At 43.9% G+C, this 14,691-nt stretch overlaps 1 protein-coding gene across 1 annotated transcript; it reads left to right on the top strand.

Annotated features, from left to right (window-relative positions):
- The first annotated feature begins 9,077 nt into the window (after window positions 1–9,077).
- On the top strand, window positions 9,078–13,035 carry oser1 (oxidative stress responsive serine-rich 1). The gene is made up of 4 exons (XM_088937387.1): window positions 9,078–9,409; window positions 10,104–10,231; window positions 11,160–11,270; window positions 11,941–13,035. The coding sequence occupies exons 2-4, from the start codon at window positions 10,155–10,157 to the stop codon at window positions 12,677–12,679; spliced, it is 927 nt and encodes a 308-aa protein (XP_088793513.1). The 5' UTR covers window positions 9,078–9,409; window positions 10,104–10,154; the 3' UTR covers window positions 12,680–13,035.
- Window positions 13,036–14,691: the final 1,656 nt, after the last annotated feature.

Below are 14,691 nucleotides of genomic sequence, written 5' to 3'. Positions count from 1 at the left end.
CACCACTCTGGGCCCCCGCCTCAGCGCAAGAGCATGGTGGAAGGGGAATCTGGCTTTTGCCTTGTAAATTTGTTTTTCTGGCCTATTTCTAAATATGTTTCATTGCCCGTTTCTCAGAATACTTAACCTCAAGGAATCCTGCCCAGTCATACTGAGTAGCAGCTGATACATTGGTTTGTAGTATTTTAATAGTCTTTCAGACTGAATGATATGAAGTGTTTGAAGGATAAGCAAGGATCATCGTTATTCATCGGTGGGAATCATGTAAACCACAATGTGACAATGTGACCGAGGCAGTTTCTATATATTTGATGATGTGCACTTATATGAGAACTACAATGCAATGCTCATGTACAGTAGAATTATTTAAAACAATGGGGTACATATTTGTATTTGTATGTGTAAATGCAATGAGTATATTACTGAACTCAGATTGAAACTTTGTGGCAAATTCTCTGTACTCTGTCGCCTGGCCTTGGAAGCTCTTGTATTGGAGTGAATAGATAAATGCATTCAATAGGCTCAAAACATTTAAAAACGTGATATTACATTACAATTCAATTGTGTTTTGTGCTGTCTCTCAGGTTTAATAAGTAAATTCTTCATGTTGCCCCCAGCAGAGAAATCCAATTTTAAAAACGCTTGCATCCAAATTTGTATCAGAACTGCATTAGTCCTTTAAAGCCAAGATGCTGGCAGTAACTAAAATAGAAAAAAAAAAGCTTTTTAGAACGAACATCAAAAACCCCTCTCTCAATGAACGAGGCATACTCGTGCACCTCATACCTCAATGCTCAGATGTTTATTTGTTTAAAAAAAGTACATCTCGGCCCTAAAGCCTCAGGAAAGACAAACATTCCTTTTCCAAACAAAGGAAAACCACCGAGGTGGGGACGCGCGGCCCATAGTTGCTTCTGGCTCGGATGCCAGATGCGGAGACAGCGGCTCTGCTCGCCTGTTGGTGGGGCGTGCAACCTCTCCCCGCTGAGGGAAGGCTCGCTTTTGCTGACTGATCGGGATTCAGCCGCGCAGCGATAAAAGGAAGTTTTATGCTCGGGAAACTTCGGTGAAAATGAATCTGCACCCGGGGTTTTGACAGGCAGCCAAGATCAGCAGAGCACCCCCCCCCCTCCCACCGTGCAGCAGAGAGGGATCCCCGCGCCCCCTCGTGTCCGGGGGCCCAGGAGCTCTTTCCGCTCTGGAGCAGAGCTCGGCTCTCCACGGCCGGACCTTCCACAGTCCAGTTCAGGTATTTCAAGAGTTATCGGATGCAGAATTTGTTCGTCTGTATCACACAGAAGTATTTCCTCCCCTGGCTGCAGATAAGCTATAACTTTACATTGTTTTAATGATTTTAATATATACAAAGCAATTACAGAATGGAGTGGACATGCTAACAGCCGTTGAGAGGGCAGTTTCAGCATGTTTATTCAGTGAATGGGGCTTTTCTAATGCCTATTAAAAAGGAAAACAGTACATGAACAGCTGTTATGTTTTCTCAACTGTAAACTGTGTTTTTAAATGGTTTCAATAAGCAAATCTGATGTCTATCCTGTGTTTACTGTGATATTTTTAAATCAAAATTCTTGATACCTTGATATCTTGTGTTCAACAGATATCTTGTGAAGTTATTTCCAAAACATAGCACAGTGCCTGCTATTTCACTTCTCAATCCCCACACATCATCACTCCACTGATAAGTTGTGCTACAGTGATTCCACGAAACACGCACAGTATATTAGAATTGATCTCAGTGGTGTCATCCAGACCCTCAGTCACAGACTGCTTCTGAGAAAAAAAAATTCATTGCAGAAAAATATTTTTAAAATTGGAAAATTGGCTGGACATGTTAAAAAAACTTTTTCCCACATTGTTAAAGGTGCTTTAACCATTATATACAGCATATACAGTATATCCATGTTTGTAAGGAAGACTGAAATATGAGCTACAATGGGACACAAGTTTAGTGTCATATTAGCAAAACTAATTTCCCTAAACTTGTATATTATCCTCTCACATCTTACTGTCTACTAAGCCTGTTTATTGCAGAAATATACAGTATACATTCGACATATTTACCCATTCATTAAATATGATTGTAGATACATATACTACACTCATACTTCATTAACTAAAATAAGTTCCATGTTGGAACTTATAAGTTCCAAAATGTTGTACGGACATTTGTGATGTGCGTTCTACAGAAGGAACTCTTCTTTCAAATTGGGAATGAAGAGGAAACGTTTTCACTGAACGCTTGAACAAAGCCCATCAGGAAAGAGTGGAATGGAACAGCCTATTACAGCCAGAATACTGTTTTATAACCCTCAAGCCAAGGTTTTACAATGAACAGGATGTATCTACCCCCTAAATTAAATGCCCAATTGCCTGTTCCATGATAAGGTCTGCTTTTTGCCAGACTTCTCAACCGAAACTTAATTTGATCCACCGATGGCTTTGATGCTGCCTCATCTGTTTAAGAAAGGGGAAACAAAAGAATCCTATCCTGGAACATCCAGGCCAACAGGACACATTCCCAACATAATTAATTATACACTGATGCTCCACAAGTACACTGCTGCAAAATAAAAGCAAGATTGATTGTATCTCCAGGAATGCAGGTTGTATTCTTAAGAAAGCTACATTCCCTGCGGAATTTAAAAGGATACAAATGAGTCTCCAGACCTCTGGGCTACTGTAGAATGGGAATCTCTTACACTTCATGCTTTCAGCCTCAATCACATCATTACGCTGTGAGGTACACTGTACCTCCAGTGGGAAAGAACACTGATAATTGAAGGCCTCAGCTGACTGTCTCAGGAATCCCTCCAGAATCACTGAATCACATGATTTTGACTGATGGTGGTCGGTTACACATTTCCGGCATGCAGCAGGGGATGGTCTTGCTTCTGAAAAATTCACTGTGGTATTTACGTGTAAATAATTGTCATGTTTTGTATGGCAAATATGTAAACAAGCAGAAATCTTGCTGCACATTTACTTGTGGTAATGAATACATTTTTTTAATTTAGCATCTGCTGTATTATCTTAAACACTGCGGCAGGCTGGTGTAAAATGTAGTTCAGGTGGGGAGCTGCGTCAGCATGCGTAGGCTGCAAAGGAACAAGTAATAGGTTTATTCCATGCTGAAAAAAAGAAGAAAGAAAACACAACGTTTCGGCCATAGAGCCTTCTTCAGGTGTAAAATGTAGGCATATTTTTCTTTTTTACTGGCTGAGCAGTCAGTCATATAACAGCTCCGGTGGCAGTATCTGGTCATTAAGAAAGACATTCGCTGTAACCTTAGTTAGCTAAATTACAGAACAACGAAAAGAGAGTTGTGTCGTGGGAAGTCATTGAGTTCTGAAGCTTCCCTTGTGTTTATCTGCATCTGCACTGGTGTTAATTAAAACCACCCCAATAGGGAACAAACCCTCCAGCCCTTCACTAAAGCCCACATTCTGTCACAGGCACTGCTGAGCGGCTAATACATTCTAATAAGGTTCATGTGAACTTTGGAAGTGCTGACAGGTCTCTTCCCTTTGTGTGCACTAGTTTGCCAGCTGAGGTTGTCTGATGGTCTGAGCTCCGCGCCCAGAGCTGAAACGAAGCAGCTGTGTGTTTCTCTGCTTCTCTCTCTCTGCCACCCACAGATGTAGCCAGGAGGTACAGGGTGAGAAATATCCCTGGTATGTTCCTGGAGAAAAGATGGATAGGAAGGAGCAGCTAATGAGAGCTTTCCCAAAGCCACAGGGTTTTAAAGAAGAAAGAGTAAAAGGGCATTTTCTGGTATGTTGACCTTTGAAGTATGCATACTGTGATCCTACAGTCAGAAAACACTACATTACATAGTTATTCCATTATGAATTATATACAGGATGTTTTCACTGCTTGAAAATGGCCCATTGGCTGTAGGATTGGTGCACCTAATGTTGTCTGTTCTCATCAGCAAAAAGATTTAGGAAAATGCAACAGACAAGACAGCATTTTAGGACTGATGACAGCATACACATTGAGTTAATAACTAATAAAGATCTTTTACTCCTGCCTTTGAAAGCAGATTTGCAATGATATTATTTTTACTCAGAATGAAAGAAGCTCTTGACTTCCTCCTCCATTGCAGTTCCAAGCTGTGACTTGCTCTTTCTCTTTCATTTGTGTTCAGAAACAGATTCAGTAGTGATGGTTCTGACCCTCAGCCTGCCTGACCGCCTTCCCTGTGGCTCCTGTGTCTTCCCCTCATTGGCTGCTGTGTGTGTCAGAGCCAGTTCGCTCTTTAATTGTGCGTTTGACATCTTCTCCAGCAGTTCCTGAAAGGGAGAAGGGTTATAAAATCACACTGAAGGTGTTTCAGAAACAGTGCAGATACTGATTTTTTGCATCCTTGTTTTTAAAGCTACCAAATATTAAGAAATAGTTAAAATGTCCCCTCCCTACTCTGATGTTTATATGTGAGGGAACTGAATTGCACATTGTGTTGAGAAACCTATCATTAAAAGGCTATAAAAATACAAAGAATTTCTCTAAACAATCTTAATTTGCTCTTCTGTGCTGACTGCAGCACTGGTTTGACATGAACCTTGTCCGTGCATGCCGTGAGGCTTTTACTTGATGAAAATGGAGCAGTGAGAAGAGTAAAGGATGAATGAGGCCGTGGGGAGGAGACGAGGGAGATCTCTGTCCTTCAGGGGAACAGTAAGTAGTTCATTGATAGCTTGCGGCTTCTGCTTTCACGGGTGTGTCTGGGCACTGTGCTCTGCCCATTTCGGAGGAGGGCGAGGGGGCATGTCAGCCAGGGTCTCGAGACCTGGCGTGTCAGCGCTGCACAGCACTGCCCCGAACCCGAGACGAGGCTGAGGGAAGGAGCTGGTGCTGTGATTCATTCCACAGACATGTGCTTTTCAGAGGCATCAAGGAAAATACACATCCCACTGAAGTAAGCACACTGCAGCACTGTCTCCTATCAGTGCAGCATGCCGAACAAAATCCATGGTGTTCACAGACGTGTAACAGTACTCCTTTCCCTCAGTGTTTTTTTTCTTAAATATATAAATGTTTCAAATAAACCTTTGCCATGAGCAAAATGCTCTTATTGTCCAATGAATGTGAGCAGTATAGAAAGCCCGGTGGGGTTTATTTTTACACAAATTTCCACGTCTCGGCCTTGCAGCTCTGCCTCCTCCTGAGCCCGATGATGGCTCGTGCTTCCCGCATTCCCTGCTTTGGCAGGAGCTCCAGTGCCTCCTCCGCCCGAAAGCTTTTCCCATCATCCCACAACACGCAGCAGTGCTGAACCAGAGCCCCTGCCAGCAGCTGGGCAACACAAACACAGCCAGTGGCTGCAGGGTCCACAGAGCAGAGCAGGCAGAAAGAGGCAGTTCCTGCTGTCATCATTCCTGAGCAACTGGACAGCACCTGTGTTTTAGTTATGACAAGGGCAGTGCAAAGCCTCTGTTATGTACAAGTAAGTCACATTTTTCCAGATCTACAGTGGTGCAAATCGAAGGAGAGCTGGGGATACTTACAGAGTGAGGATTTAATCTCATGCACCTACAGTGAGTAACTCTCACACCTCCTGTCATGTTTCAGGATAAAATTACGCCCCGACAATTATATTTCCATCTTAGCAAAACCCAGAACTGACAGTGCTGAAAATGAGAAAATTCCTAATGTTAATGATTCTAATGTTTTTTAAATGTTAAATTATTAAAAAATTAGAAACAGAGAGATAAAAAATGTTACCTGAGCAATCACTGAGATTGTGTGGTGGATCCTGAGCCTGGAGAGCCGTGATGGAAAACCGCCCACACAGCTCCCCCTAGTGCCATGATTGCATCATTACAGCGGTCAGAAAGACGATTTTAGAGGAAAAGGGTTACTTTAATGACACGCATTTACTGATTCTGTAGTTTAATGTAATATAAGTGTACACACTTGTTATTTAGTATTCCTGTATTCTTCTATCCTCAACATCTCCAGCAGATTTCACTGTCCAGAGAGAAGCACTGCGGCATTCTCAGAGTATCGGCGGTGCTGATCCATGGGAAGTCCTGGCAAACCCCTCAGCGGCAGCATGAGCGACACATAGGGCCGTGACCACCTGCGGGCGCTCAGCCTCACGCGGGATCACATGTCGAAATCTGGTCTGGACAAGGGCTTCTGCAAACCAATGAATTATTATGACACTGTTCCAGACCCCGCCTTTTGAGGTGTCAACGTTTCAGTCTAATCTTCCAGAATACAGAGCCTTTGTTTTCTAGAGAGGTAGCACTAATAATCAGGGGATCATTGTTATAATTATGCAGATGAGCGCATTGTGTCCGGAGCAGACAGGTGGACCCGTTCTGGAGCTTTCAAGCGTCTCCAAGGTGCAGTGCCACGCCCTTCCAGCAGAGGTCACTCTAACCCCCTTTAACACCTGCTGAAATGGCAAATGTGTTTCTCTTCACCTTTGTAATGCTTATTTATAATTATTAGCAAGTGGTTTAACTCATGCAATGTAAGCATATCTGCATCTTTTAGCATCCTTCAAATATTCCCTTTTGTGATCAGGATGAAGAGGCCTGGGCAGGAGGCTTGTCACTCTCTGAAATCTCAGTGCTGTGTGAAGTTTGTGATCACTGGTGTGTGAAGAGGAGTGAAAAGGGGAGCTGGCTTCCATCTCATTCCCACCTGCTGGGCAGCTCAGCAAACCTGCAGCCACAGCTCTGTTACAGCCTTGTCACATGTTCCTGACAAGGAGAGAGTATTATACTACTACTACTACTACTACTACTACTACTACTAACACTTTTATTTATTAAGAGCCTTTCCAAGCCCAAGGGCACTGTACATAGTCATAAAGAAAGAGACAAAAATACAAGGTAAAATAAACAAAATTTAAACAAAAACATAGAGGATACAGTGTAGAGCAATCAGACAGAGGCCAGAGTAAAAAGGTGAGCTTTGAGATAATGTAAAGTAAAAATACTGTACCTCTACTCTAAAGCAGCAGAGAGCTCTCACTGTGTACTAATTCTGCTCTTGCCCAACACAAACTAGGATACAATCCCTTACTCAGCAAAGCTAAAAGGAATCAGCAGTCTGGCCAGGAGCTCTGCTGAGTATCACTTCAGGGCTGATGTCTGTTGGACCAGCTCCTTTATCAATATCCAGGTAAGTGGGGCCATTCCAACAGATCCCAGTTCAGGCTCTACACAGAATATTTCTCTACTTTTTAAACAGGAGACTATGCTGTAGCGTTCTTTGCCATAACTGTCCTTCATTAGAAAGGAATAGTTCAGAATTAGGCAGCTGTTAGTGATCTGATAAGAAGATCCTTCAGTTCTCTAATTTTTTATTGTACTCTAAATCCCCTGTTATTTTCTAGCTATCTAGTTTTTACTAGTTAAATGATAGAAAGTCATTACAATGAAGACGTTCACTGAATCACTGTCTTCTGATTTAAACCAATAGTTGTTTTATTTGTATTGGGTGTGAGAGATGGAAGAATGTTTCACCAACTGTGCATCAGGCTCTGTATTCTGACCTCCCAGACTCTCTCTGAAAACTAACAATATGGTTTTAAATCCTGCAGAACCTCAGGTAATTTTCACTTGGACAAAGACACCCTGTGTGGAGAGCAGCGTGCTGCTCTGAGCTAGAATATCTAATGGAATGGGGAGGAGACCCTGATTAAAGAGGCCTTTCTCTGCTTTTCCCCTCGGCACAGAGGATGGGGCCATATAGTACAATGTGAGCCCTGTCTTACACAGGAAGACTCAGCTGTTCAGTTGGGGTGGCTGAGCGACTGACACCGCAGCTCAGCTAAATGAGATTTTAAACCTTAAATACCTGGAGAAACAAGATCTGAGCAGATTTGCACACAGGGACATAGCAGTGGCTCCCACCCATGAAACACATGCAAACCAAAAAACTGTAGAAGAAAGTATGTGAAGCCAAGTAAGTACTGAGAGAGCCCTCAGGTCACAGCTCCTGGAGAAGCATGTGCTGCTGTTGGCAGTGGAGACTTCAACACTCCCTGTGTCTTGTCTGACATGAGCAGCTGTGACCCAGAGAGAGATGGACAGTTAATATTCCACCTGGCCAGACACTACTGCTTTAAGTAGTATTTCCGGATCAGCAGGGGGCGCTCTTACTTCTGGACCAGAGTTTCCAGTCTAATGTCGCTTTACAGTCAATGGAGTCGTGTTAAATTGAGGCTCCATCAATTACTTCATCAATGTAGATCTCATGGCTCTTTTTCTTAAGAGTGTAGGAGTGCTAACTTCAGTGTCCTGAATAAATCCCGTCCTGGGATTGTACAGTCACACAATCTTCTACTTCATTCGAAATCCTTGTTTTTAATTGTGCTAATTCTGTTATCTCCTCGCCTAGTTTTTTTTTCTTACTGTACATCACTTTGAGACTCTACTCTTTAAGGCACCTTATTAAAATAAAGTTGATTATTCTATCAGTGGTTTTGATTAGGACTTCTCATTATTACGGCCAGATCTTTGCTATTTTTCAAGTAGATCGAAAACTGTGCTCTGTCTAAGGAAAAAACAACAACTAGTAATTAATTTAGTCTAGACTCAAAAACAATGGCAGGTGGAGGAGGGAGGGATTTCGTGTTTCTGAAACTTCGTGAACATCGTGTTACTTTCACGGTGAAGAAATGATTGTGGCGCCATCTGGTGGAAAAGGAGAGAAATTAACCGGCTGCTAAAATTCTCTTTTGTTCTGTCCAGTTAAATCAAGTAATAGCACCGATCTGTGTCGCCACTGCTAAATCTACACCTTTAACTGCCATTAGGTGAACTTATGATGTCACTGACTGAGAAAGAAACAACTAGCATAACAAACTGTGGTTAAAAAGCAATATTAACAAGACAGAAACTATTTTTTATATAAGAATATAACAGTTATAAAGCCAATGCAATCATGTCTCGTATCTCAGTACAAATGGTCAGTTTAAAATGTCGAGGTTTTCCAGAATAGCTGTCTCGATATTTCCAGCCCTCTGTTTTAAGAGTAGCTATACTTAGCCTGCACACGCAGTCGCACCTCGATCACATGACCGGGGCTAGAACATTCTATGACGTCGGTGTGCGGTCGACGTCAGAGGAGTGTGTGTTGTTGCACAGTCACTGCGAAGGATCTGAGTGTAAACAAGACGCGCTCGGCGGAGGAGAGCTCGAAAAGCCTGCTCTGTTGTTCTTATCGCGAGTGTAAAGACTCCCAGGACGCTTGTCCCCACCATGGTGTGAGACTCTTGCGCCCCGGTGCTGCGGGAAGTGGTGTTCGGGACGCTCTGTCAGGAGAGGCGGCGGCGGACTCCGCGGTGCAGTGGGCCTGGCTGCTGCAGCGAGCGCCTGGAAAGTCCCTGGATGTGCAGGCCCAGCTCGGGCAGAGCGGCGGGCCGGAGCCTGTGAGTTCACCGTCTTCCTGCTGCTTCACCCGCTAGTCTCATTTCCAGGGGTTACCGAAAGGGAACCAAATGTGCTTCGCTGAGCGAATAGCTGCTGTTCACAGTGTTTAAAACGCGCCTTAACCCGCTTACAGCGCTCTCATGTGGTGCATCTCCAAATAAAGCCAATAACTTCAGCGGGTGAGCTGAGCCGATGATAAAAGCGAAACATTTATAGGGTGATGCGTTTCTTTCTCCACTGAGCACAGCTAGGACTGCTGGAGGACCCCGTGTGCACAGTGGGCCCAGTGGTGTGAAATCGCTAGACAAGCAGCGAGTACAGCCCGGGAGGGCTGCTCTGTACGTGTACAGTGCGTGAGCGCTTAATGCCCACGAAGAGTCTCTCCCTCCTTCAAGTAGTGGAAATTATCATTTTAAATAATAGGAAAACAAGGTAGTCATGTCCCAGCAAGCTAAAGCAGACCTTTCCGTGTCTTATCGTGTTGCTTGGCGTGTTTCGTTGGCGCTTCATGTCCGAAATGGGTGTGGCTGTTTTTGATAGAGGCAAGAGTTGTTTCTTGTGACTCCTGGTCAGTATTTAAAGTGAGGTTTCCTCACTGTGGAAAATCTCTAAACAGCCCGTGATGTGGAGTGGGTATTGGGTGCTTTGTTGCTGGTGAGCAAATGAGAATTTACTGTGGGTCTGTTGTTGCAGGTTGTGGACTTGACTTCTCCTCTGCGTTGTAGCAGTGTGGTCTTTTCCACTATGGAGCCTGGAGCAAAAGACCCAGAAGAGGAGACCCTTCAGACAGCCTTCAAGAAGCTGAGAGTAGATGCAGAAGGGTAGGTGTTCGGCACTAAATGCAGACTTGTTCCAAGTGGTTTCTCTTACCTGAACAGAATTTAGTGGCTCAAAATATTGTCTGTTTGGAAGTTAATTTTGACAGTTTCAGGTAGTTGAAATTGTCTTACTGGTTCCAATGGAGTTTTCACTGTGTTAATGATGGCATCCGAGTGAGAGTGTCTGGTCAGTCAGGCTTGCCTGTCTCTGCTGGCCAGCTGCTCTGATGGGCAACCAAGCTGTCGTACTGTTTTACTGGAATATGTAATTGCAGAATACATCTAGGAAAAGACTGTTCTTCTGGTAAATGCCTGAAATGTATATCTCGGCACAGGGTCCATACTTAATTCTCTAGAACGTTTCTTATTCTAGAACAGTATTAAATAATTGGGACCTTCCAAGACTGTCAACTCTCTGTGGAACCCAACACTTTGTTGCTTGGCAACCCAAATTACTGCAGTTCCAGCTGCAGTGTGTGACATTTCTCGGCTTGTCTGTGTAAAAGAAAGCTGTCTGCACTTTATGAAACTGCTGATTCAAAACTTGGCACTTTAATGTAATATATATGGAGTTTGCCTTATGCTGGTGCAGCTTAACCTAACCTTTTTGGTCAATTTACTGTTTTTTTTTCTTGGAGTGGTGGATGAAAGTTTAAAGGTACCATATTTAAGGCAAGAATAAAATTATTGCCCCCAGCCTTTATCAGAAAGCTGCTTATTCCTAATGGAAGGGTTGCAGCAACTTGGAATCCATCCCAAAAGATATGGAGCAAGGGGGGCAAGCCTGGCCACCAGTCTATCATGGGGCTAAAATTCATTTTCAGGATTTCTAGTCTTGACACATTATGCATTGCTGTATCTGTCCCTTACTATAGTTATCAGCTGTTTGTAGGTTTCCCATCTAGGTGAAGTGGTGCATCGTGTGTTTCAGCTCCACGGCAGCAGTGCTGGTGTGTGACTCCACGGCTCAAAGGATGGCAGCCCGAGCGAGTCCAGACGGAGCCAAACCAAAGACTGCGTGTCCCAAGGAGAACTGGCATGGGTGAGGACTGCAGCAAGCTCGCTCGGCTGCTCAGCCCTGTGTAGCTAACTCGGCAGATTTCATGAGGGTAGTAGCAGGAATAGATGTTTTTAAAATGACTGGTCCTGATCTGGTTAAGATTTTGGAGGCTGCTAAATAAAAATACTGGAGCCAGTTTTTATTGTACGAGTCAGTTGATTTTATCCGAGAAATAAAAAAAGGTTTGTTCCTCTTTCAGTTTTTCTCCTTACAGCTGTGTTGACTTTGGACTTCAGCACTGTTGTATAAGTGGGTGCTGAGCCCTGCCCTGCCTTTCCTCAGAGTACTGCAAAATCGGTTGTAAACTCCTGTGAGCTGTAGGCTGTCTCCCTGGATTGGGTTTAGGTTTACAGTCAGCTGCTTAAAGTAGCTGGATATTAAGGTTTATATACTGGAAGTGCAGCCACATGATAGGTGACTACTGTATACCATTTAATGAAATGTTTTAAGTGTTTTGTTTCAGAAATGTAATGTTTCTTTTGACATGATTGCACTAATAGCTTAATTCTGAAAGTTGCTGGGGGGCCGTGGGTGCTGTGTAGTGCATTAGAAAGTGTTTGGCTCTGTGACGCACGTGATACTGTGGTGAAAACTGCAGCTGAGCTGGTGTTCAAGCTGCGTTGTTCAGTGACAGCCATTTCTTCGATGATAGATGTATGCGGAAGACATCTCGAGGTGCCGCAAGGAGCCAGCGACGGAGGAGGTCGAAGTCCCCTATCCTCCATCCTCCTAAGTTCACCTACTGTAGCTCAAAGATGTCGCCACCACCTGGGCACCTCAAGCACAAGAGCCAGCCTGAGCCTGACGGCGACAGTACTTCCCTGGGGATCCCTGCCAAGAAGGAGCTGCTGTCCCCGGGACGCTGCTCCCCAGTGTTTGGTGCCACCAGTTACGAACCCTACGGTCGCGAGTCTTCAGCAGGTGCCGCGGCCCTTGAGATAAACCCTAAACCTGTGGCTGATGACGAGGCCCCCTCTGTATCGAAGAGCCCAGGCTGTGCTCTCTGCCCAGAGCGTACATCAAGCGGCAGTGGCCCCCCCTCTGACTTCCAGTCCCTGTCGAAGCTGCATGAGGCGGGGGGCTGCCCGTGCTTGGAGAGGCAGTGCCAGTGCCACCGCTGGCAGGGCGTGGAGGTGTACTCTTTCACGGGCCTGCGGGACGTCATTTCGGAGTGCGAGAGGAACATGGCGGGCACCGAGGACACGTCTCGGGTCTCGCCGCGCCACCGAACTCAGGGTGGTGCTGCAGCTTCGGGGTCTCCGCGCTCCTGCTCTGAGCAGGCCCGGGCCTACGTGGATGACATCACGATCGAGGATCTCTCAGGCTACATGGAGTACTATCTGTATTTTCCCAAGAAGATGTCACACATGGCTGAAATGATGTACACTTAAATTTTGGGTGGTGTTAGGGTTCCTCACAAATGGTTAGGCATGATGTAAAAACCAAGATCCTTATTAGAGTTAACCGTTTTTAAGTTTTCATCAGTCATTTTTCCCTCTGCTCAATCGCCTTTATCATTTTCCTTTCTGGAATATGTGTAGTCTCAAGATTTATATTTTTATTTCTAATTGGGCTGATTCATTTTATTGCTGGTTTACATAAGTTGCCAAAGCTCTTTTGCAAACATTACAGTTTGATATACTGTCTGCAAACCTGATCTGCCAAGAAATCATTTTTCCAATGCCAAGGATGTCCAGTGTCTTCAGAATTTGCATTTCTGTTGTGATAATAAAATTTGTTAAAAGTTCTTTTTGCATTGAGGTATAACTCTTCTTTCATTTTAAAAGTTGCTGCTGGTTACTTTCTGATGTTTGTAAAAGGTGCAGCATCTTTTCAAATCTGCACCTAGAAAGGAAGGATTTTCTTAATAATTAGTTGTGCTGTGCCAGGGGCTGTTATATATGATTTGCAGCCCTATCTGACAGGTCCCCTGAATGTCTGGTAGCTGAGTGGGAGTCTCAGTCTCTTGTCTGTCAGGAGAGCCAAGTTCTCTGATGCTTCTCATCAGAATGCAAGGAGGAGGAAACTTTTTGTCCTGTGTGTTCCGTTAGGACCCCAGCATGAATAGATGACAATTTGATTTACAAAGCATTCTGCTGTTTCAGTTTCTGGATTCAATTCTTGACTGGCGCACCCTTTGTGTGGAGTTTGCGTGTTCTCTGCCCGTGTGGATATTCTTTGGGTGCCCTGGTTTCCTTCCGTCTTCCAAGGAAATAGTCTTATTTAATTGGGGTCTCTTAATTGTAGGTCAATCCATATGAAATTAATCACCTTTCGTCCACATCCCTTTTGATTTTAATCAAAATTTTGGTATTTGTTTGCCATATATGTGTGGAAAGTAGACCGTTCTGACTTTTGACGTTATCTCAAAACACCTAAATGCTGCTGTTTATGTAATTTTTTATTAAAATCAAAAGGGGTAAAGTTGGAACGGGCCATGTTTTTTATGGATTTAATGGGTAAATGACCCTTGTCACTGTGTCCTTCTGTGTGTGTGCCCTGCGATGAACTGGCATGGCACCTGGGGAGCAGTCCTACCTTGTGCCTCGAGGGTTGTGGCAGCCCACACCATGAGAAAGCATTTTTATTCTGGTAGTAACAAGTCCTGTATACGTAAGTGAAGAAATTTCCTCATGTTCCTCATCGATGAACGAGAGATGGAGGGGAGTTGATACGCAGGCTGGACTGGTGGGTTGGAGCCAGGAAGCTGCTACACGTCAGGAAGGAAAGGTCAGTGAAGTAGAGATAGTGGGGAATTCCACTGTGGGCTCATGGAAAAGCCCCAACTGAAGCCTGAGTCACTCCCGAGCACAAGATAAGACAAATGGGCTTTCTAGACTGACAGATTGCCTGAAGAGGTAGAATTAAAGAATTAGCTTTGGTGTCTAAAATATTTTGTTTTATTTGTACAGCTTGCTTTTTCTTTTGTGTCTTTAAAGCCTGCCGTGTTAATTATTTACCCTATGATACTGCCTTTGCTTGCGGACCTGTTTGTATTCCAGTGCAGGTGCCACAAGGGGGTGCAGCAGCCTTTTTTGTGATTTCCATTGCGACTGGTTTCGTCAGGGGCTTGCTTTTAGATACCATAATGAACTTTGTACTTTCCATTCCTTTGAAAAACATGACCTAGAATAACTGGAAAGTGGGAGTGCCCCATTCATAAGGAAAAAAGAGAGGGTGTATGCAGTTGTTTTAGAAAGGAGATCAAGGCGGTGATCTGATGTGTTACAGTAAAGTCTTAAGGTTTTAGTTTAGTTTTGAGCCTCCTGAAAATTTAGCCTTTCCCTTTTCATTGTACTATTTCTAATCTTAATTTTTGTTTCATGTTTTATTTTTATGTAGTAAGTTTTGTAGCCCATACATTTTGAATTACCAGTATTCTTGTCAAGACCTGTTTCAGATA

The sequence above is a fragment of the Atractosteus spatula genome, chromosome 19 (assembly GCF_055471065.1).
Source record: "Atractosteus spatula isolate fAtrSpa1 chromosome 19, fAtrSpa1.hap1, whole genome shotgun sequence".
NCBI lineage: Eukaryota > Metazoa > Chordata > Actinopteri > Semionotiformes > Lepisosteidae > Atractosteus > Atractosteus spatula.
This window is presented reverse-complemented; position numbering and strand designations above follow the sequence as displayed.